General features: G+C 30.3%; 4 protein-coding genes across 4 annotated transcripts in view; 3 read left to right on the top strand and 1 right to left on the bottom strand.

Moving 5' to 3' along the window:
• Positions 1-53: 53 nt before the first annotated feature.
• On the bottom strand, positions 54-1,989 carry LOC109600051 (uncharacterized). Its single transcript, XM_020016121.2, has 5 exons — positions 1,192-1,989; positions 804-912; positions 559-660; positions 319-477; positions 54-258 (listed from the first exon to the last, which is right to left on the bottom strand). Exons 1-5 carry the CDS (start codon positions 1,932-1,934, stop codon positions 208-210), a joined length of 1,164 nt encoding a protein of 387 aa, XP_019871680.2. The 5' UTR covers positions 1,935-1,989; the 3' UTR covers positions 54-207.
• Positions 1,990-4,761: 2,772 nt separating this feature from the next.
• On the top strand, positions 4,762-6,213 carry LOC109600050 (exopolyphosphatase PRUNE1). Its single transcript, XM_020016120.2, has 4 exons — positions 4,762-4,959; positions 5,023-5,261; positions 5,312-5,583; positions 5,636-6,213. The coding sequence occupies exons 1-4, from the start codon at positions 4,915-4,917 to the stop codon at positions 6,199-6,201; spliced, it is 1,122 nt and encodes a 373-aa protein (XP_019871679.1). The 5' UTR covers positions 4,762-4,914; the 3' UTR covers positions 6,202-6,213.
• A 441-nt stretch (positions 6,214-6,654) lies between these two features.
• Positions 6,655-10,104, top strand: LOC109600045 (zinc finger protein 260). The gene is made up of 6 exons (XM_020016112.2): positions 6,655-6,969; positions 7,023-7,583; positions 7,754-8,152; positions 8,207-8,753; positions 8,813-9,119; positions 9,175-10,104. The coding sequence occupies exons 1-6, from the start codon at positions 6,826-6,828 to the stop codon at positions 9,329-9,331; spliced, it is 2,115 nt and encodes a 704-aa protein (XP_019871671.1). The 5' UTR covers positions 6,655-6,825; the 3' UTR covers positions 9,332-10,104.
• A 2,225-nt stretch (positions 10,105-12,329) lies between these two features.
• The window catches only part of LOC109601661 (calpain-C-like), a 41,799-nt gene continuing 29,359 nt past the window's right edge, over positions 12,330-24,769 (top strand). The window contains exons 1-3 of the mRNA XM_049963368.1: positions 12,330-12,568; positions 17,708-17,848; positions 21,780-21,849. Of these exons, the coding sequence (XP_049819325.1) occupies positions 17,711-17,848; positions 21,780-21,849 (208 nt within the window). The 5' untranslated portion in view covers positions 12,330-12,568; positions 17,708-17,710. The remainder of the gene's footprint in view (positions 12,569-17,707; positions 17,849-21,779; positions 21,850-24,769) is intronic.

The following is a 24,769-nucleotide window of genomic DNA, read 5'->3' as shown; positions in this document are numbered from 1 at the left end:
TTTTTTTACCCCAAATATTAATTCGGTGTGTAAGGTCATATAATGAGTCAAAATTAATTTTGCATGCAATTATATTAAGTGTTATTAAATTACTACAGTGAACAAAATAAATGTTTAAATCACATTTAGTGCACATAACATTGAATACTGGTGTAATGTAAATATTTCAAGTAATTTAAGATGTGTTCCATTGATTTGTTTGTCTCCTTAGTAAAACGATTTCATAAAAGTAATATACGAAAGAGTTGCCTTACAAAGCTGAAATATAAAATGTCAAGAAATGAGATTAATAATATATATTTTAAAAAAAATTGTCACCTGTAGGAAAGCTTCTACACCAACAATACCGAGTGGTCCAATTTTCAAATACAAGATTCTTTGGCTTCTTAGCATTAATAGCAACAGAGCATCTTTTGTTTTTTTGTCATATTCGTACCACAATGTTTCCGTATATGCTATCGTTGAAATATTCCCGCTCTATAAAATTGTACGTACAAATCTATTACATTCTTAAGATGAATTATAATACTGAAAGTAAGTATCTTAATATTTCCATACCTCATACATCAGTTCAGACCCATAATAATACATGATCCACATGGGTCTGTTTTCAGTAACGACAAACAATATTGCGGCGACTTTCTCCCAAAATGTCTCGCCCTGAAAATATATCACATATGTGTGTACGTAATTTTTTTTAACGTGCAAAAAGATTGTCTATGTTTTCATTAAAATAAATATATTAATGAAAAAGTTAGGACAGTTTCTTTCTTAAATAGGCCACCTTGTATAAAAACACTTACTTCGAAACCAGGATATATTTTTAATAAAATGGCCCCCAATTGTATTGATGTCAGAAAAAAGTCCAACAGTATAAATGTACTGCAACATTCTCTTACATTGACAATGAAACTAAAAAAGAAGCAAGGTGTTAAATATTGCATATTACATTTAAAAATAAAATTATTTCAATATTCTACACAAAAGTTTTAAAACTTGTGTGTACTACGTACTAAAAAATAAACTGTTAAGTTTGCCACAAAACTAATATTTTTTTAAAATTAAGTTATTAATAAAAATGTTATGTGTTTCTATCTTAAATGGAAAGTGATACTACTTATATCAAACAAATAATAATAATATAATTTAAAATAATTTAATACTCATTAAAATGTAATGACAATTACTTACTCTATTACTGAACAATGATCCTTAACAATACTCTTTACCACACAATATCTGGCATCATTTTCGGATATTTTAAAACGTTCTTTGGTAACAGTTGTAAAGTGGTCTAAATTTTTCAAAAAATACTGAACAGTTTTTAAACGAAACATCATATACATAATTAACATAATAATTGAAGCTTTAGAGAATATAAAGTAAATGTCACAAGTGTATAAAAACATTACATGAAAGATTAATTCTAATACCGCAAAGTGTTCCCTATCAAATGGGTAATATTGATAATAGAGTGGCTTATTAGAAATAAATCTTTTACTGACTACAAAATATATACTGAAAAATATAACCATTACAGCAACTGTTTTATTAATACTATGATTTATGTTTGCATAGTATTTTAATATCTTTAAAACGTCCGAATTGCCAAACTTCAAATAATTAACTTCTTGTTTTTCCATATCCACAAATATATTTTTCACCTTTGGAGATTTAACTTGTATGTTGATGATATATATAACACCGAAAAGAAGTGCATAACTAAACGTTTCTGCAACTATAGGTGTACAATCCATATTTTGCAACATACCAAGAACCAGTAGCAAGCAATTAGTAACGAAATATATATCAAACATGTACTTGTAAAAAATATACACATAACGATCTAGTTTTTTTTTATATTTAGAGGGGTGATAACATCCAGCCAAAAGTAATATATATTTCACGAAACTTAAATGAACTGCTTCCACCATCGTGATGTTTTAGATCGAACACAATAAAACATGATGTTAGAAAATAATCGCATTTATAGTTTCTTGAAAGGGATATTCCCTCTCAATTCTCTTTGAAATCAGTCAATAAAATAACTAGTAAAAGTTACTGGGAAAAAAATGTTAAATCTTTTTCATGAATATTCACTGTTAACTTCTTCTTAACTTTTTAATGCGAATTTTCCCTGGGACCTAGAATTAAAGGTTTATTTAACAATATCGAAAATAGTAATTATTCCATCATATGTACAGTCTGTAATTTATTAGAATATTCATTTTAATATTTTCTATAAAGACATATAGTTTATCAGAAATCTAAAATCTGTATTTTATTTTATTAGAATTGATTAAATCCCATTTTTAACGTTTTATTTAAAAATACTAAGGATTGATTATTATTTTAGTTTATTTATGGTTCATAATTTTTTGTACACACTATATATTTTTTTATAATATCAATTATTTTTTGTTATTAACTTGTTCACAATTCTACAACTTTTTAGTTACATGGAATATCCCTGTTGATCAAGGTGAATCATGTTATATTAATGTTATCTATGAAAGAAATTATTACAATTTTAATATTTCATTGTGAGAATTATTTGCAACACAACTCGTGTCAAGTATTTCTTTATATTCAATTAAAATAATTTAATATTTATTAGTGAAATTAATTAATATAATAAGATATAGAAATATAAAAATGATATGAATATGATGATTCTAAACTTATTTTTGTCTTGATAAAAGTGTACGTTTAAATATCCATATTATTGTCAATTATGCTGTATGTATGGTATTTATTAATATTTGAAAAATATTCAAGGGTCAAAAGTAGAGTAATATTAAAATAAAACAACTTTTAGCCTACTTTTTTTTAATATCTAATAGTATATCCATTATTTTTAGTAACTTTTAGTAACACCTTTTCTTCATTGATTTTGGAAGCTTTTCAATATAATCGTTCGAATTTTCTTTCGAGTGATTTTGAACTTTGAGTTCTTTAATATTTGACAGTCTTTTTGCAGGGATTTTCCGATCAATTTTTTCTCAAAGGTTTTCCGTTGGATTGAGGTTTGGGTTTTGTGCTGGCCAAGGCGTACTCTTTGAGAAGCGAATCATTCTTTAACTAACTTAGACGTATGTTTCTAATCGTTGTCGTGCTGGAAGGTTCACCTTAAACTGATGTTACCTTCGTCAAATGGAAGCATATGATTCTAGAGAATGTCACGATAAACAAAACGATACATTATCCCGTCTAACTACCAGTGGGCCCATGCCAAACCCAGAAAAACATACCAAACCATAACGTCTCCTTCACCACGCTTCACAGTGGGTTTAGTGTACTTGGGATTATACTTTTCATTAATTGGTCCTCTCACCTATGAAATACCATCAGATTTGAATAATTGAAGCCGACTTTCATGGGAAAGTAAACAGTAATTTGTTGGTTTTCTACCATAGAGATCAGCTCTTTTTAGTCTTCGTTTCATGGTACTCACCACCATACTGGGTTCGTTTATTTTTTGATTTATACAACTTCTTTCGGTGTATTCCTTCTCTTAAAATTGGAAATCGTCCTTGAAATGATCGATTTGTTTAAATTTAAATCTACTGCAATTTTAATCTGTTTTTTTTATCATTTAGGACCTTTTCTACAAATTGTTGTTTAATTTGTATCGTTAAATGGACACTTCTAGGCATTTTTAGCTTTAAGGAACGATGTCGGGCACAATAATAAATTGTTTTTTAATTTGTTGCTCTACATATAAGCGATAGTGTTTATTTTCTATATATATTTGATTATATTTAGACAAAATCTTTCGGGTAAGTGATTGGTAATTATAAACATATTTCTCATGGGGATAAAATTATAAAATAAAGAATACTATAATTGCAAGAAATTAAATATAAAATCGTCTAATTTAGATATTCAAGTTATTTTAAAATTTTATTAATATTGTTGGAAATTATTGATCTATAAAATCAATTAAAATAATTACTTAGAATCGTTAATAATTAGACTCCGGTTTATATGCATTTATATATTTTATCCAATTCCTCCGGCTATTGCAGGTCTTCTTGAACTATTTTTATACTCGCTATATCTGGGAAAGATTTTTAAATTGACTTTACAAGAGAGTCGATGCCATGATTACCAATTTTCATAAATTTTTATTGTATTAAAATATTTTTTTACACGTAAGAATAAATGAGAAAACATTTTATAGCTGTTATATGACTGTTTCGGTTAATTTAAAACTCAATTTCGTAACAGAAGGGAAAATATCTATACTAATTACTCAAAATATTTTATTTACTCAACAAAGAACTTAAACTCGGAGTACATTAATATATTTATATTTATTTAAATTTTCCTAATTACCTTTATTAATAAAAGACAAGTTAAATTAAAAAAAAAAATGATGACATTTAGTAAATTTGATCAGTCGAAACATCTAAACATTTTTATTGTACCATTAAAAATAACCGACTCTTATTGTTTAATTATTGAAAGTACGAAGCAGACAAGTGAAGTCGGGAGTCCTTTTTAATGAAATTGTAAATAAAAATAAATATATTTATATATGATTAGTTTATTTTATTTGTTCATGATTTTAAATTATAAATTTACCTTTACGACCAAAATTGCAGGAGATATATAATTTTCAAAGTCCCCAACGTAGGGAATATCTAATTGTCTCATTATTTTGATACCTGTACAATATTTATTTGTATTGATTACATGTACGTAATTAGATTAAATTAATAATTTACAAGAATATGATTATCACGATAAGAAAGTACTCTTTTGTTATCTGTAGGTCAACATAACCTACCTAACCTAACTTGATCATCAATAAGTCAAGATTATTTCTCAGGATTGTTACTCTAAGCTGCGAGTACTGAAACAAATATCTTATACTTTGCTTTTGTCCTATGTTATAAACAATTTTATAAAATGAAACGTCTATTGCAGTTTCTAGAATTAACCAAGAAATCATTTGTAAGTGGACCTTTTATAATAACTGTGGAATTATTATTTAATTAATTAATTCTTCTTTTGTAGGTGAGCGATAATTATCAACGTTTACATTTGGTGCTCGGAAATGAATCCTGTGATTTAGATTCCACAGTTTCGCCAATGGCTTTGGCTTATTTATTTAGCAAAAATAGTTTATTGGGAGTTCCTAAAGATGCTCTTGTGTTACCAGTCTTTAATATACCATATGAAAACTTTCCTACTAAAACTGAAAATAACTTTCTTTTAAATAAATTCAACATAAAAACCGAGTGGCTTGTCTTCAGGTAATTTTTATTCCACTCAGGATTTTAAATTTCTCAAAAGGCATTTTTAGGGACCAAATTAAATTTGAGGATATACTAGCAAGAAAAAATGTAACAGTCTCTCTAGTTGACCACCATATTTTATCCAAAACCGACGAGATTTTACATGACAGTGTTATTCATGTTTTTGATCATCGACCAGTTGATCCAGATATGAATTGGGACTCGAAGAAAGTTATGGTTAAAATAGAGGAAGTTGGATCCTGTGCTTCTCTGATATCAGATATAATTTTAAAGAATGATCAACAAATATTGTGTTATGAGCTAGCTTACTTGCTCTATGGTATAATTTTTGATAATTTATGTAATACTTATGTAACAAACAAGGATTACAGCAACCATTGTGTATGATACTGTGGGGTTAAAGCCTGAAAATGGACGAATGAAAGAACTTGACTTGAATATTGCCAAAAAACTGGAAGATCTATTCAAATTTGATAAAGATCGAGACTCTACATTTGCTGAAGTTCGTCAGGCACATATTGATGTGTCACATTTAACAGTGAGACAATTACTTTTGAGGGACTTGAAAATTGTCTGTGATATTCCAGTACCTGGTTTACCTATGTTGGTTGAAGATTTTTTGAAAATTGATGGGGCTTATGATGAAGTTACTAAGTTTTCACGCGAGTACTCAGGAGGTGTAGTTGTGCTGATTGGCTTGGATACTAGAGGAGAAGTTAAGAGGGATATTGCCATCCTGTGGATGCAGGATTGCAGGCTAAAAGAAGTTTTAATTGAAAAACTCAAAAAAGCACAGGAATTGAAAGGATATGATTTCGAGTTTACTCCAGTAAAGACATGTTTTAACAATGTCATTTGTTTGAGACAGGGCAATGTGAAATTGTCCAGAAAACAGATTATCCCTTTTGTTAAAGAAACGATTGTTGAATTAAAATAAATGATAATATATTTTATTAATATAATACTAATAACAGAAAAATTTTGTTTTAGTTTTGTATATGCATTGCGCAACTTTTGCATAATTTTATTAGTAATAAAACTAAAATCAACATCCTGAAAAATTAATAAGACATATTAATTGAAATTTTAAAAAAACAATATTTACCCCTACATTTTTGCAATCAGTACTTGGGCAGTTCTCTCTTTTTCTATAAACAATCCATCTTGGCATACTGAAAATTAGTGAACAAATAAATTCTTGATTCATAACTGGCCATTCATTTTTATGTAATTATCCACTTTAAAAGTGCGCGTACCTAAATTTTAGGTTTATGCTAGCAAGCGCCATCTCTCTGCCAGTTGCTGCCGCCTATTACTATAAGGCAAGCTGTTATGTAGTTGAAGAAGATTTCTTATCTAAAAAAAACAAGAACTCCGATTGTTTCCATGTGTTTCACTTCTTGTCCACAGCTTCTTGTAAAAATTTGAGGAAATTGAGATCGAAACAAATCAACTCATACGTACGATTAGGAACGCTTCCAGTTTATATCGGGATATATTAATTTGTATCCCGGTAATGTCCTACTGAAGTATAGTCTGCGTAGCTAATTGGGCCGTAAAAATGGCTGAAGAACAGCTGAGGTATAGTGATTTGTGTAGGTTGTGTGCTGCAAAAACTAGCTTGGTGATGGCCATACACATCTTCGAGTCCGAAGGTGAGATGAGGCAAATAGGGAAGAAGATCGAGGCTTGTCTGCCAGTTCAGGTTCGTGTCGAGGTTATGTTTGTGTGGCTAGTTAATAAAGAACCATATTACAGGTACACGAGGGTGACCAGCTGCCCAAGATGATATGTGAAGATTGTATATACAAGCTGGAACTCCTCTCCGATTTTCGAGAGAAGTCCGCAAAAACCGAGAAGATACTGATTGAATTGTTCAAAGAACTGAACTGTCCAAGACTGCAGAACCAACACACCATCATGGTCGATCAAAATGACTTGATCATGGTGCAGTCCCATCAGCTGTTGGCAGATCACACTCTCCCACACATAGATCTGGCTTTAAACCAAAGAGACACTATGATGGTTGAACATGAAATCATTTTGTCACACCATAATGTTGATATAAACTCTCAGTCTTTGGATAGTATAGAGCTAAGTGGTCCCAGTTTAACAAATGCTGATCTCTCCAATCATACCCAAGATAGTATTATGGTGAACCCACATGAATCGCAAGACATTCAAACAAGACATTTTAATGAAGATAATCTCACTTTAATGCAACAACATCAGTTACTTAATGAGCAGCTGAGGCTCCATCATGGACTTCATGTCACTTTGGATGAAGAAAGTGCATCCTTGCCAATACCAACTGAACCAGTAAGTTGCTACATTTTATATAATAATTTCATTTAGTTAAAACACTTTTATTAATTAAATTTTATGAGGAAGAATTTTGAAAATAAGTTATTTTTATTGAAATAATTTCAAATTAAATCTGACTACTATATTCTACTATTATTTTATTAATAATTGACTTATTAATTAAGTTAAAATCGGACATGGACCAAAGCGAGTCTCTGCTTTCTGGCTCCTCTCCACCCGTTAAAAACGGGACGGAAATTTTTGAAGAAACGATCCGCGAACTTCCATTACCTGAGCAATATAATGGAAATATCTCTGCACAAGTGAAACTGGAAGAAGTGGCAGTCATTGGATCCCAAAACAAACAGATTTTCGTCCCGAATGGAGTACACGTTGTACGCATGAATAACAAGGATTGGTATTTTTGTAATCTGTGTGATAAGGCCTATGAACAAAGGCAGGAGTTTGATAAACATTACGAATCGCATTTCTTCAAATGTCAAGAGTGCTTGGCGGTTTTCTTTAACATGGAAATGTTAAATGAACACAGGAAGGTGCACACCTCTCCTTTGGATACAGATGAGGTAAGTAACTGTGAGATTTATTGTTCATATCTAATGTTATTAAATATGTTATAGCCCTTGAAGGATGAGAAACAACAAGTGAAAGCAGACTGTGATACGAAAAAAGACGCCGACACATTAAAGCCTGACACCAAGGAAGAATCAAATACAGCAGAAACTGCTCCAGAACCTACAGGCGAAGACGAAGGAGGCGGCGGTGGCAAAAAGAAGAAGCAATGGACACCAAAAGTGTGTCCAACTTGCGGCAAATCATACAAGACTAACTACAAACTTCAGGAGCACTTGCGCAAACACACTGGGGAGAAACCCTATCGATGTACAAGCTGCGACAAAGCATTCCGTTCGAAGATAGGCCTAACTCAGCACGAGGCGGTTCATACCGGACAATATCTATACTCCTGTCCCACCTGCGGCAAAGGTTTTCAATGCAAGAGTTATCTGATGGTACACCAACGCGTTCATTCCGACGTTAAGCCGTACCACTGCACCACGTGTGGCCAAGACTTCAAAACCAAGCAGGCACTGTTGGACCACACCAACCGCCATTTGGGCGTGAAGCCCTACATCTGTGATATTTGCGGCCGTGGTTTCATCACCAAAGGTATATTCTAAAGTAATTTGTTACGTGACCATATCGTTTAAATAAATTTTGTTTTGCAGGACTATGTAAGGCCCACGAGAAGATCCACACAGGCCTGGATAACCGGAAGTACGCCTGCAAGGTGTGCTCGAAGATGTTCGTGTCAAAAAGCTATCTGGCCACCCATCTGCGCATCCACACCGGGGAGAAACCGCACCAGTGCCAAGTGTGCGACAAGGGATTCGTGACGCGGGTGGATCTGCGCATACACTCGACCCTACACACCGGCGAGAAGGCCTTCGTCTGCGAGATATGCGGCAAGGCATTCGCCCGTCGCGACGCCCTTCGCTGCCACCGACGTTCCCACACCGGCGAGCGGCCGTACAGGTATTCCTTCATTTAACCGTCTTATCCATTGACCCCCGCAATTAATGCGTTTCAGCTGTGAAATCTGCGGCCAGACGTTCACGCAGTTCACACCGATGGCGATTCACAAGAGGCTGCACACTGGTGAGAGGCCCTACAGTTGCGACACGTGCGGCAAGGCTTTCGTGTCGCGTTCCACGATGTTGGCGCACGCCAAGAAACACGACCGGTGAGGAGAGATCGTCCCTAAGAAATGGAGATAAATTATCAATACTGTTGCTTTCGAATCCGCCGAAATGGTGGTTTAAGCTAACGTACCGTCACAGAGGCTAATGGCGTTGAAAATTATGACGAGAAGAACTTTCATGAGGCTTTCGTGTCATCCGCACCTACGCGCAATAATCGTACTGAAAAATATTGTCATAGGATATCGTTAGTTTATTTTCAAATGAAATAATGGTTTAATTACAGGATATGTATGTCATTTGAATTCAAAAGGAGATATAAACTGGGTTTAGTTGGAACTAAAATAAATTCATGACAAGCAGTTTATCAAAATGTATGTGTTTGGAGAAGATTTTTTGTTATTTTTTTTTTCTTACATTCCATAAATTGGTCACAAGGGGTTTAAATTTAAATATTTCGAAGCCAAGGCGAAAAAAGTATGGGAATTATTTTGTCTTTACGTTTAATTATATTAAAAAAAAGCATCACTGCTTGATTTGTACTGTGGCTATGAAATAGAAAAATAAATATGGAAGAAAAATATTAGCAAACGCAGTATGCTCTAATTAATGCAAAAGGTAGCGTACAGAAAATATTGCATTATTCGCTTTATAATTCTTTGCTTGGCAAACACATTTTTCTCTACTATTAAATTTTATGGAAAGGAAAACTCTGTGACGGTATAAATTTCTCACACTTCATTCTCGAATAATAAGACTGTATTAATTATGTACATTATGTATTAGACTTTTTATAAAATAAAGTATATATGAAAGTAAAATGTTGCTTATTAATTCATTTTTTATCTATCGGTATGCGTATCACAAATTGAAAATTGAGACATTCCACTTTCAAATTATAGTAGAGTATGTGATGATGTATACTGGGCGTTCTTTGAAGTTAGTAATTTCTTTCTCTTTAAACAGCTCTAATTCCTTGCTATACTTAAAAGTTAGTGAATGAATCAATTTATGATCCATGGTTCGCCCTCCTCAAAGACCTTTAGCGATCTCTAATTTTGAGGATCCCGCACTGTTACAGAACTGACTTCAAAAGATGAAACCACGTTCTGGCTCATCATATCTCTAAAATCATTCACGTTGATTTATGCTCTATGAAGAACCAGATGCTCCCTTCATACCATCTTCTACTGATAGTATGCAGTGAGATTCCAACGTATGGACGAATGTAAAGAATGTAACTTCGTCAAGCTGTAATAATCGCAACTTGTTGTCAACCATGATCATATTGGCATTACCAGTTTGCTGATAACGATTCTAAACGCGAATTGCTATACTTTGGGAGACTATATATTTGGGTAACAAGTTAACTCAGGTTGCTATGTTCTAAAATTGCAATGTTATCCTCAGAAGAAAGTCTTCTTTGAGGCATTTTACGATTCTTAACAACAGATAAATTAAGAATGAACTGAATAAAACGTGTCCAAATTCACAAAATGTGTTTTTTGTAAATTTTGCAAGTAATGGAATGTGGTTTATTTTTATGCCCAAAATATACGTTTCAAAAAATAGTTTTTAAATATACATGGAAAATTTCTTTTGAGTGATTTTGAACTTCTTCGTAGAGTTCTTCCATATTTGTCGGTCATTTTGCAGCGATTTTTCGATCAATTTCTTCTCAAAGGTTTTCCATCGGACTGAGGTCTGGGTTTTGTGCTGGCGAAGGCATGACACGTACTCTTTGAGAAGTGAACCATTCTTTAACTAACTTAGACGTATGTTTCGGATCGTTGTCGTGCTGGAAGGTTCACCTTAAACTGATGTTACCTTCGTCAAATGGAAGCATATGATTCTAGAGAATGTTACGATAAACAAAACGATCCATTATCCCGTCTAACTTAACCAGTGGGCCCATGCCAAACCCAGAAAAACATACCAAACCATAACGTCTCCTCCACCATGCTTCACAGTGGGTTTAGTGTACTTGGGATTATACTTTTCATTAATTGGTCCTCTCACCTATGAAATATCATCAGATTTGAATAATTGGAGCCGAATTTCATCGGAAAACAAAACTATTTTCTATTGCCCACCGTCCAGTTCACATGTTCTCTTGCAAATAGTAGTTTCGCTGCTCTATAGTTTGCAGAAATGAAGGGCTTCTTTGTTGGTTTTCTACCATAGAGACCAGCTCTTTTTAGTCTTTGTTTTATGGTGCTCTCCAACATACTGAGTTCGTTTATTTTTTGATTTTTGCGGGATGTACTGATAAAAGTGTCGCGAATAAAAAGCGTTTTTGTTTTACAGTCCACAGCTCTGTTAGACTTGCGTTTTCTACCATTTTTGGGAACTCCTTCCGGTGTATTCCTTCTGTTAAAATTGGAAATCATCTTTGAAATAATCGATTTGTTTAAATTTAAATTTGTTGTTTAATTTGTATCGTTAAATTGACACTTCTAGGCATTTTTAATTTTAAGGAACGATGTCGGACACAAAATTAAATTATAAAATCAATTGTATTGAATATAGGGTTTGGTTGCTTTACTTATGAACCCTGTCCGAAATAAAATGTTGTATAAAAATTACGTAAATAAAGATATCCGTATATAAATTGAGTTACGGAATGTTTAGACACTTATTAATTATAAAATTAATTTAAATTAAAAAGAATTGTTCTTTTAATAAAATGATTATGTTTTTTAATTTGTTGCTCTACATATGAGTTACTTGTCCAACTTTGATAAAAAAGATATACGATAATAAAATTCTAAAAGTAGCCCCAACAAATATTAATATAATCTCTGAAGAGTACTATGTAAAATAAGTAATTAATTATTAATTTAATTAACTTTTTTAATAAATGTTTAAATTTACTTGTTCAACTTTGAAAAAGGGTATTCGATTTGCTTCTTCTAAAAAACTCGAAAAGCGAACATTTTCCAGGGTGCCCCCTCCGCAAAGACCGGTGCGGTCCCCACGCGTCCGAAGGGGGTCACCGTCGACCGGAATCCGGTCCCGGTCGTCAGTGCGATCCGTTCGCCGCGATCCGAAGCCACGCGCCGTTGCTGTCGTCCGCTGTATCCGCAGCGCCCACGCGAGATCCCCCAATTGTCTTGGGCCCTGTGCCTTGGCGTGTGTCACCACGGGACGCCTGTGCCTCTATGTGAGTGTGTGTGCGCGTGCTCTGGAGGGTGTGATGCGACATGTGTTCCGGATGATTTTCCGATCTGGTGCTGTTGGTTATTGTTGCTGCATTTCGGATTACCTTCGTGCGAACTTACTGCGGTGAGTGGCCGTCGAGCGATCAAACCGCGAGCTCAAATGTTGTGTTTTATTTGTTAGACGCGGTTTAATTTTATTCGTTTTGTTTGTCAAATGGGAGGCTGCCGTGCGGCAGTGCAAGTTGTGTGGTAATTTAAAAACAAACATATTGAATTTGAATTTTATTTTGCATTTTAAATTGACATGGCATATCAATATATTCAAAATACATTAGAATTTAATTAAGAAATTTTGGAATCCTGCAACATTAATTATAAATTAATTTATAAAACATAATAGAAATATTTGTAATATTCAAAACATTAATTTGAACACTTCAAATATAACAATAAAGGTGTTTTCAATTCAAATATTTTAATTATGGTTTTCAGTTTATTAAAAAATTGAGCAAATTTCTCCTGCTTTCCTGATTTTATGCATATTTTGATTTAAAAAAATGTTCACTTTCAATTGGATGAAAATTTTATTAACCCACCTGAATGGATATAACAAATATTTACACCTCAAATATTGAATGAGAAAGTGTCCACGATGTTTGACCATTAAATCAATGAAATTATCATATGGTAATGAGATATATCTTTAGTACTAGTTATTCACAAACATGTATCCAATTTTGTTTTCTAGTTTCTAAACATAGATTATTGAGGTCTTGCTCTGATATTCGTGAAATTTGTGTTTGTACAATTGTTCTTGCAATTTCAATTAATAATTAACTTGTTAGTTAGATGGTACTTTATACACATATGTGAATATAAAAACAAACCAGTCAGATATGAATCGAACAAAACCTATTTAAAATTTATAATGCGGCTTATTAAGTCCTCAGGTTTTTATACTTAATATATTTTATTGCACAACCATAGAAAATAAGAAGCTTAATTTAACAGCAAGAATTCTCAGTCCTGACAAAAGTCTACTTTACAAGTTATTAAAGGTTGTAATTAGATATAATCAAGTTTCTGAAAATTATCTTTATGCAAGAGTTATGCGTTCCAATTGTAATGTTACATAAAAGTGCATAAGTAATAATAAAAATGTATACTAAGTATATTTTATACAAAATATGTGTTTTATTTTTGTATCTTATTATAAAATTGCTTAGAAAATGCTTTATTTTTTTGGCTTTGAAAGACTTAGATGGAGTCCACGACACCTACACCATGATCTATTCAATATATTTTTATTTTTTCATTGATGAAACAATTCAAGGATTAGTCAAAAGTCCCTTTGAAATGCACAACTTATTTTATTCATTGTTTCTGTATCTGCTATGTATTAAAGTTAAAATATGTGGAACATGTGGAATGCTATAATAATAAAAAATATATTGCAATAACATTATTAGTTGGTCTTTTTCTCATGCACCTTTAAAAAAGGAGACAGATATGTTTATTTAATATTATTTCTATAATCTTCTTCCATATCTGAATAAAATTTATTATTTTGTCTATTTCTGAACTGTAAAATATTATTTTTTCTTTTTAAAAGTCTTAGACGTTAAAAAAATTTTTGTGTTTTTTAATATAATGTTATTCACATTTAAAAAAGGCCGTGTATACACAAATCTTAATAGCAAAAGCACAAAATCAAAATTATTGTTATAATTTGAAAACATTAAGAGATTTCAACGGGCAATTAGGAATGAAAATTTCATTTTCAATTTTTTTCCTCATTAAATATATTAGTGACTGTCAAAATTGTATAAAACAGTAAAAATCCTAAAATAAATAAAGGATAAGATCGGAAACTCGTTTGAAATGCAAATGGTATTGTTGACCTTTGACTACTGCTGACACATTCATTAGTCAACACGATTCTGTCACACACAGAAGACCTAGTATTTCCTTGCTATTAATTCGGGGTCAAACCTGACACCTGAGTTGACACTACTTTCCAATGTTCATTCTTTTAAACTCAACTGTGTGCTCAGCTAATAAGACATTTTGGAAGAAAATTTAAACAGGCAGCAGAGAAAATATGTGGAGAAAATAAACACTTTCGAAAAGTAAATAAACTAAAAAACTTGATGATAATAACGTAATTAATTATTTATGGACATGCCAATTATTTATAAGAATTAATTTTTTCCATGTTTGGAACTTTATTTTATTGCTGATTTAAATTGGTTATAATGGGAAGCTATTGTGTAATATAGAATTAACTGTTAGTCACTTTAATACTTATTGTTCTTGTATTTTATTAGGCTGATCGTTGTAGACTTAAAACGATACACTAACGTCCATTCAATTTTTGGATTAAATTAACTATTTAATTAATTTACTTTCTCACAATTCTTTGTTTATTAATTTTAGGGCTAATATTAATAATATTTAGATCTTTCTCTCAAAATATGTATTAAATATAAAAAAGGGTTGGTACCTTGATGATTTTAATTTTGGTTTTGTTCTAACAATAAGTTGTAGTAATATTTCATAATTTATATCAATGGTTATCGTACGTAAATTAAGTTTTTCTACGAATCAAAATAACTATAGTTTGGAATAATTGTAAAGGTAACTAAATAAATAAATATCAACATATAATAAGGCTAAAAATAAACAATCTGAGCCTTATATCATGAGAAGTAAAAACATGTTTAAGTGTAGTTGGTGTAATTTAATGGGATCTTGTTCCTATAGTTTAGTACTACTTTTGTAAACTTGAAAATATTAATTGTACTTTTAAATTTTTAAGTAAATTTCTGAAATTGTAAATTTTAATAATTTTTTTCAACAATTTTTATTAATTTTCAATTTTTTAAATAATATAAAATTTTTATTTATAAAAAATATAAAATATATAAAATATAAAAATATTTTTAATGAAATATACACTCCAGGACGAAAGTTTCCAAACTTGATATATCTGTTGAAAATAGTAAATACAATTTATAGTAAACATTTTTACAGGAGAACAGTAATTTTACTTAAATTATTCATTGTTTATTAACTGTTCGAATAATAAACAATTAATTTTAGGGTTTCCAAACTTCTGTCCATGAGTGTACATCAAAATTTTTATATGTTACTATAAAATAAAATATGAAAACTATAAAATTGAAGTATTATATTAGAAATATTTTAAATAACAATTTTTAATTTTTTTAAATGTATATTAATTTTAAAAATTGTTAGACGTCTAAATATAAAATATAATAAAAATTAAAAATGTTTTATATTAAGTAAAAGATAAAAGAAAATTGTACGATTCTAAAAGTTTCTATTTTATTTTTACAATTCTTAATATCAATTTGGATTTATATAGAAATTATTATCAGAAAGTGAGGAAATTCTTTGACATTTATTTTTGTTATATAATATATAAAATTAATCATTAGAAATAGATATGACATTTATAATTTTCTCTTAATTTTTTACATTTTCAATAATTTTTTATATAATTTTATGTATTTCTGTGGTCATATTCAAAATCTTTTTATTTTTAAAAATTTTAGTGTTATTTTCAAATTTTATTTTTTTTATACGATTAAAAAACAAATTTAATTAACATTAGTAAATTTGCTTTTAAGTATTATGTAGAACAATTTAATAATTATAATAATGAATCTTTCAAATTTGATACCCTTATTTTTAGGTGTAGTTGGTGTAATTGTATGAAATCTTGTACCTATAGTTTAGTACTACTTTTTCAAACTTGAAAATTAATTAATTATATTTTTAAATTTTTAAGCAAATTTCTGAAATTGTAAATTATAATAATTTTCTTCAACAATTTTCGTTGATTTTTTAAATTAAATTAACATTTTTTTTGCATTTTTAATAGCATAATTTTATTTTCAGAATTTTTTTACATAAAAAATATTTTTAAAGAAATATACACTCTTGGACAAAAGTTTGGAAACCCTAGGATATAATTCTTGAAAATAACAAAATGCAATTTATATAAGTATTTTTATTAATTCCTTATAAAGAAGAACAGTAATTATACTTTACATATATATTTTTTAAAGGAATTTTAATTTTCAAAAATTGTTAGACGTCTAAGTATAAAATATAAGAAAAATTAAAAATATTTTATATAAAGTAAAAGATTTTTTCTTAATTTCAAAAAAATGTACGATTCTAAATGTTTCTATTTTATTTTCTTAATATCAATTTGGATTTATATAGAAATTATACTCAGAAAGTTAGGAAATTCTTTGACATTTATTTTTGTTATATAATATATAAAATTAATCATTAGAAATAGATATGACATTTATAATTTTCTCTTAATTTTTTACATTTTCAATAATTTTTTATATAATTTATATGTTGTTTTGTTGTCAAGCTCAACATCTTTTTATTCTTAAAAATTTTAATGTTATTTTCAAATTTTATTTTTTTTATATGATTATAAAACAAATTTAATTAATATTAGTAAAGTTGCTTTTAAATATAAATAAATAAATATTTTAAGTTTAATTTTAATAATTTTGATTATTGTTTAATTAATTGAATAATAAGATATGTCCGTTATGTCTATTACGGAAGCTTACTTCATCCCATGTTTTTTGGATATAAATTGAAATATTATTGATAATTTTACGACATCTTGTTTTTGTGTATACTTTTTCTACTTTTCCTTTTGTATTCCTTTGTTAATTACTCACTGTTTGTCATTAATGTTCCTTTTTTAAATCGTTAAAGTACATCAGAAGAAAGAGGACGCTATTAAGTTATTAATTATGAATAAATATTCTCTATTTAGTGTTCCAGTCCTTCCTTAACTCTATTGTAATACTTTGATATCACTAATAAACCGAGAAAGCCATTTTTAAAATCCCAGTATCTCCACGAAAGAATTTCCAAGTGAGTGGCGAACAAACATAGCATCGCCAAAGGATAAATGGGTTCGAAACGGACAAGGAGAGAATCGAAGCGACTTTGTCCCAGATAACGAAAGTAGGCAAATATCTCGTTGTAAATAACTCGTCCGACAACATCATGAACGATCGATTTTCTTCCGAAGTATTCATTTTCAACGCTGACACAAATAAACACAACAAAACCCATCAACATTGTATTTGTGATTCACTTTCGATACTATTTATTTCAATAAACAATGCTCATTATCAATATCGACGTTGTTTTGTTTATCCGCGCTTTCTAACATTTTATTTATATTTGATGATTTCAGGGCATGAGCGAATACGAACGGATACGGAGGGCGTGCCTGAAACGCGGCGAACTTTGGGAGGACCCCGATTTTCCTGCCACTCAATCGACGGTCTTTTATCACCAGACGCCGCCGTTTCAATTCACCTGGAAGAGACCTAAGGTAATAGGTTTATTGACTACCGTAAACTTGCAAATTCAAATTGACATGTGTCATAAAAATGTGAAATGTTGAATAAGCCACAACTTTTTGCTTCAACTTATTGATATTCTAATAAATGCGTATTTTGTTCAAAAAATAAGTAGTTCCCTTCAATGTCGCACATTGTTTGTTAAGAGCCATTAACATATTTCCTAATATACTGGTAGACATTCTAATACCTCACTCAGTTTTAAGTACATATATATTACACTTATGTACATTCCGGTTGGTTAATGTAAATTAAATAACTGTAGTTTAATTAATTGGTCCTATAACATATGGTGACAATAAGGAAGTCTGAATTGACTTCAAGCAACACACAAATCCATGATATTTGATGTGATATTTTGGATACAAGTGATCGATTTAAGTGGGTGACAGTAATTTCGATTTTTTGCCGTTTATTAGGAAACGTTATTGTGTCCATGTACCATGTCAGACGGTCCAAAAATAACTGGAGAACCTGTTTTTGCCGCTGCGGATTGGGACAGCGGTCTCCTGAAATGGTATCGAGTTGTACCGTAACTCAGACACATTTCGTTCGCGATTCGCACCTACCAGGTTAATCACCATCTAAAACCGAGAGTGTCGTTGACCAGCAAGAAAGTAAGAGTAGGGAAAATCAGGAAAACACTTCGATATTATTGGTCTTGGCCAATTCTACATTTCTTCTTCATTTCATCTCCAAACATCCTGATATTTTTTTCGGTTTCCTTGTGTTATTTAGGTAATGGTGGCGTTGCACACACAAATAAAAGACGTGAATAAATTCTTTGCCAACGTAACTAATCGGATATTCAATGAACCGCTATTTCACCTGTTTGATTGCACATGGTACGACCTTGCATCGATATCAAGTCACATTTCGACATATAACGCCACAAGAAACGACGAAAAATTCTGTGTCACACATCTATACCTACATAGAAATATTAATAGATAATGTTCATGGATGTTAATTTCAAGATTTGGTGTCGTATAAATATTTGCTTAGAAAGTGGTCCGTCTAATTATTTTTTAACACTCACATGTTCGAAACGTTACAAATCATCATCCAATTGAAAATATGAAAGTTACATTGTTTATGCCAAAAAATTTGTCTTAATATTACTGTACGGGAATTAGTGACCTTAATAACGTTAGAATTTATTTGCTACAATCAAAGAATGATACAATAATTGATAATTTTATTGATTTTTTTCATGTCAATTATTTGCTATACAATTAATTTTATAATCTAACTTCTTAAGTTGTTAAATAATAATAAAAAATATGTTATAATAATTATTATCTTTTTATTTATAATGAGATAAATTTGAATTTTCTGTATACATAATTCATTTTTTATTCTTCTAAGAAAATCCTTCGTCAGACTTAATCATATTTTGGACAAATTGTCGTATTTTCACACATTTAAAATTAATTTTTGTATTATATACATATTAATAAGTACTATTCAATAAAATTTATAAATGGATTTTTTTACCATAAAAATATTTCTATAAATTGTTTTATTTCTACATTTTTCTATATACAATTTTTCACAAATAAAAATTTTATTTATTTCATTTTTTTCTCTATCAAAGAACCTTTCATTTAATGATAACCAATTAATTCTCTTTAATAATTTATTTTAATTTATAATAATAAATTTTCAAGTTATTAACCAAATGTATCTTCTTCTTATAATAAATATAATTATTATTTTATAGATTATATACTTGTTTATTTTATCTTGGCATGTCATTTTGTATTCAATATTTGTTTATGTGTTTACATTAGCAAACCTTTGTTAATTGCTGGTAGTAATAAGCTGTTAATTAATTGACTATTGGCTACTCTTAACAAATAAAATTATTGACATTTATACGTGAATACATAATACATTTCAGAGAGACATGTAATACAATATAATGTACACCTTGTTGTGTTTTACTAAAAAAAAGAAACGAAATTTATTTTGATGTTTGTGGATTTTTCGAATGACATTAATAAGACATTAATTTTATGTTTGCATAATTCTTCAATTTCTTAGCTTTTCATTAATATATGAAGCCACTTCCAAAAGTGCCTAACATACAAAGAGAAGAAAAAACAATTTAAATAGTTTATAGTGTCCTAGATCCTCAAAATTACCATAAAATCTAAACTCCATCACTTTATAATAGACAAATCTTTTACCACCTATCCATTTTTAAGTTTTGAAGTAGTAAATAGTTCGACGAGGTTAAATCTGACGAATAGAATGCTCAAAGAAGATTCTCCATAGATGCTTTCCCTTTTCTGAAGATAATAAATACCAAAAAACTGACGCCATAATCTTTCCGACAGGGGAAATAGCTTTCGCCTTCTTCGAAGCTGGTCTTCACCTTTTAATCCATGGTTTTAACTGTTCTTTTGTCTCAGGTGTGAAAGCATATGTAACCATCTCGTGTATAGCTTTTTCATGTCCAAATTTTTGGTCATCCGTTTGGCCTCTTTGTTCAGCCTTGTTTAAACTCTTAAGTTCTGAAACTTAACTCTTAACATTGATGCTTTAAAGTATTTTTTCGTATGTGGAACTGTCGGAACTGTCATTGTATTGACTTCATCCACTAAAATATGTAAACCTGTCTAATTAGTACTATTTTCTTACTCTTTATTTTCTATTTTTTTGTCTGATAATCCTAGTACTAGTCAGACTGAAAAAATTTAGATTATAAGCTAATAGAAGAAGTGCAAACATAAAATAGAAGATTACTAGACTAGAGACTATAAGATAATAAATATTTATTAAAAAAGATAATGTTGTTGTTGTTGTTATCTTTTCGACAGAGGAAAGAGCTTTCGCCTTCTTCGGAGCTGGTCCCCACCTTTTAATCCATTGTTTTAACTGTTATTTCGTCTCAGGTGTGAAAACATATATAACCATCTCGTGTATAGCTTTTTCATGCCCAAATTTTCGGTCAACATCCAATATATATATATATATATAATTTTTTTCTTTCTGGTGGTTACCCCGTTTGGCCTCTTTGTTCAGTCTTGTTTAAACTCTACCTCGCAATATTTTGCTGTCACAAACGAAAAGACAAACACCCCAGATTCGAATGCAGTTTGATTTTAACGTTTGTTGTACTGAGACCTTTCAAATGAATGTATTTCTATGTCTAATTCACTTCACTATTGAAGGTTATCAAATAAATATTAATTAATATAGAGTTCTGAAACTTAAGCCTTAATAATGATGCTTTAAAGTAATTTTTCGTATCTGGTACTGTCGATACTGTCATTGTTTTGTCTTTATCCACTTAAATATATAAATCTATCTAATTAGTACTACTTTCTTACTCTTTATTTTCTATTTTTCTATCACAAAAATTGTAAGAAGACAATCTTAGTCCTAGTCAGATTGAAAAAGTTTAGATAATAAGCTAACAGAAGTAGTGCAAAATTAAAATAGAAGATTACTAGAAGAGACACTATAAAATAATAAATGATTAATAGAAAGACAATGTTGTTGTTATTGTGGAAGTTATCTTTGTATCAATTTCTTATGTCAAAACAAGGAGAAATAAATAAACCTTTTTTTTTAATTTAGTCCATATTTTAAGAATCTTAATTATAATGGCACCATTTTATTTAATTAAATATGTGTTATGAATTCGGACCTAATCAGTCCATTTCTCACAATATAATTCTATTGTTTATTTTGAATAGGTATTACATATTTGTTAAATAAAACGTATTATGTGCAAATTAGCTTTATGTGTTATAGACAATCACTATATAAACAAAAAATATTAACTCAAAGGAGTGTTAGTGTTAGTATAGTACTACAGGATATAGAAAAAAATTATTAAATGTAAATTACTTTACAAAAACTATATATCTGATTGTTGGACATGATTTTCAGGATTTGTGCGCCAGGCCTGGATTTATTCAAGATGGACCGGCACCGTTCGACATTTCACCTGGAAAAATGGGTAAGGAACATTAAAACGTAGACGTCCGATTTAATCTCGCATTTAAGCAAACAGTGCAAAACAGCGAACAACTTTCAAATAGCACTTTCATCGGTGTGTTTATTGAGTTTAATTACGGACCGTAAAGCGGCGATAGTTTTAAAATATAATTCATAAAAATCGACTATAAATCACTTTCCATGCGGACCGCGTACACGCCCCGTTTTCTATCCGTACAAGTGGCACAAACGCATTGACATATTGGAAAACTGTACGAACGCGTGTACGTGATGTTATTTGTGATTCCGTCCATTTAAACGTGTGGTTCATCCGTTTTTCTCAACGGGAATGGTAAAAATGGTTGAATTTTCAATTGTTACATCACGTGTTACAAAATGAAGAGACCCGTTAGATGGGCCATACAAAGGCAAAGCCGTCAAATCAAGGTGATTAAATCTCCCACTGTGTCAACTAAATACAGTAATGGTCACTATTATTTAATTTAACACTTTTTTTTATAATTATAATTTTTATAATTTTGGCCCACTTCGTGTCATAGACTCGACTATTTTGCATATATACAACAAGTCTATATTCCTTCAAGCTTCTTGAATTGCTGTGTTGAGTTCATTTAAACTTTTTAGTTTATTATAAACGTTCTTCCTATAAGATTGATGTCTGGAGTTTGGGATGGGCAAGACAAAACATCGATGATTTGGTAAATAGTTCGACGAGGCTAAATCTGTCGAATAGGATGCTCGAAGAAGATTCTCCATAGATGCTTTCCCTTTTTTGAAGATAATAAATGCCAAAAAACTGACGCCATAATCTTTCCGACAGAGGAAATAGCTTTCGCCTTCTTCGAAGCTGGTGTTCACCTTTTAATCCATGGTTTTAACTGTTCTTTCGTCTCAGGTGTGAAAGCATATGTAACCATCTCGTGTAAAGCTTTTTCATGTCCAAATTTTCGATCAACATGCAATATATATATATATATATATATATATATATATATATATATATATATATATATATATATATATATATATATAATTTTATTCTTTCTGGTGGTCACCCCGTTTGGCCTCTTTGTTCAGTCTTGTTTAGACTCCACCTCGCAATATTTTGCTGTCACAAACGAAAAAGCAAACTCCCCAGATTCGAATGCAGCTTCATTTTAACATTTGTTGTACTGAGACCTTTCAAATAAATGTATTTCCATGTCTATTGAAGATTATCAAATAAGCACTAATTAATATAGAGTTCTAAAACTTAACCCTTAATATTGATGCTGTGAAGTATTTTTTCGTATGTGGAACTGTTGGAACTGTCATTGTATTGTCTTCATCCATTAAAATATATAAACCTGTCTAATTAGTATTACTTTCTTACTCTTTATTTTCTATTTTTCTGTCATAAAAATTGTAAGAAGATAATTCTAGTCCTAGTCAGACTGAAAAAATTTAGATTGTAGGCTAATAGAAGAAGTGCAAACATAAAATAGAAGATTACTAGAATAGAGACTATAAAATAATAAATATTTATTAAAAAAGGTAATGTTGTTGTTGTTGTTGTTGTTGTTGTTATCTTTTCGGCAGAGGAAAGAGCTTTCGCCTTCTTCGGAGCTGGTCCTCACCTTTTAATACATTGTTTTAACTGTTCTTTCGTCTCAGATGTGAAAGCATATATAACCATCTCGTGTACAGCTTTTTCATGTCAAAATTTTCGGTCAACATGCAATATATATATATATATATATATATATATATATATATAATTTTATTCTTTCTGGTGGTCACTCCGTTTGGCCTCTTTGTTCAGTCTTGTTTAAACTCTACCTCGCAATATTTTGCTGTCACAAACGAAAAAGCAAACTCCCCAGATTCGAATGCAGCTTTGTTTTAACATTTGTTGTACTGAAACCTTTCAAATGAATGTAATTCCATGTCTAATTCACTTCACTGTTGAAGGTTATCAAATAAATACTAATTAATATAGAGTTTTGAAACTTAAGTCTTAATATTGATGCTTTAAAGTAATTTTTCCTATCTGGTACTGTTGGAAAAGTCATTGTATTGTCTTTATCCACCAAAATACATAAACCTGCCTAATTAGTACTACTTCCTTACACTTTATTTTCTATTTTTCTGTCACAAAAATTGTAAGAAGATATCTTAGACCTAGTCAGACTGAAAAAATTAAAAGATAATAAGCTAATAGAAGAAGTGCAAACATAAAATAAAAGATTACTAGAACAGAGACTATAAAATAATAAATATTTATTAAAAAAGATAATGTTGTTGTTGTTGTTGTTATCTTTTCGACAGAGGAAAGAGCTTTCGCCTTCTTCGGTGCTCGTCTTCACCTTTTAATCCATTATTTTAACTGTTCTTTCGTCTCAGATCTGAAAATATATATAACCATCTCGTTAAATTAAATACAGTAATGGTCACTATTATTTAATTTAACATTTTGTATAAAATTCTTTTTGGTTTATAATTTTGGCCCCCTTCGTGTCATACAGTCGACTATTTTGCGTATATACAATATACAGTCTATATTCTTTCAAGTTTCTTGAATTGCTGTGTTGAGGTCATTTAAACTTTTTAGGTCGAAGTTTATTATGGACCTTCTTCCTATAAGTTTGATGTCTGGAGTTTGGGCAAGACAAAACATCGATGATTTGGTCTTTTAATCAATCCATCCCAGTTCTTGATTTATTTTATGTTGAAACACATTTATTAAAAGCATCAGTCTGCAATATATGGAAGCAAATTGTTCTTTATTATAACCTTGTATATAAATCAGTCTAAGGTGTCCTACTCCAGAAGAACTGAAGTATCTCCATATCATAATTGAACCACCACCATGATCTACTGAGGATTTAACAAACTATTTAGTGGCGTTGCTTCCTGCTATAACATCTACGTTTCATCAAAAC

Source organism: Aethina tumida, chromosome 2, assembly GCF_024364675.1.
Source record: "Aethina tumida isolate Nest 87 chromosome 2, icAetTumi1.1, whole genome shotgun sequence".
In the NCBI taxonomy this organism is placed as follows: Eukaryota; Metazoa; Arthropoda; class Insecta; order Coleoptera; family Nitidulidae; genus Aethina; species Aethina tumida.
Note: the sequence above shows the minus strand (reverse complement) of the source record. Positions and strands in the feature narration are given on the sequence as shown.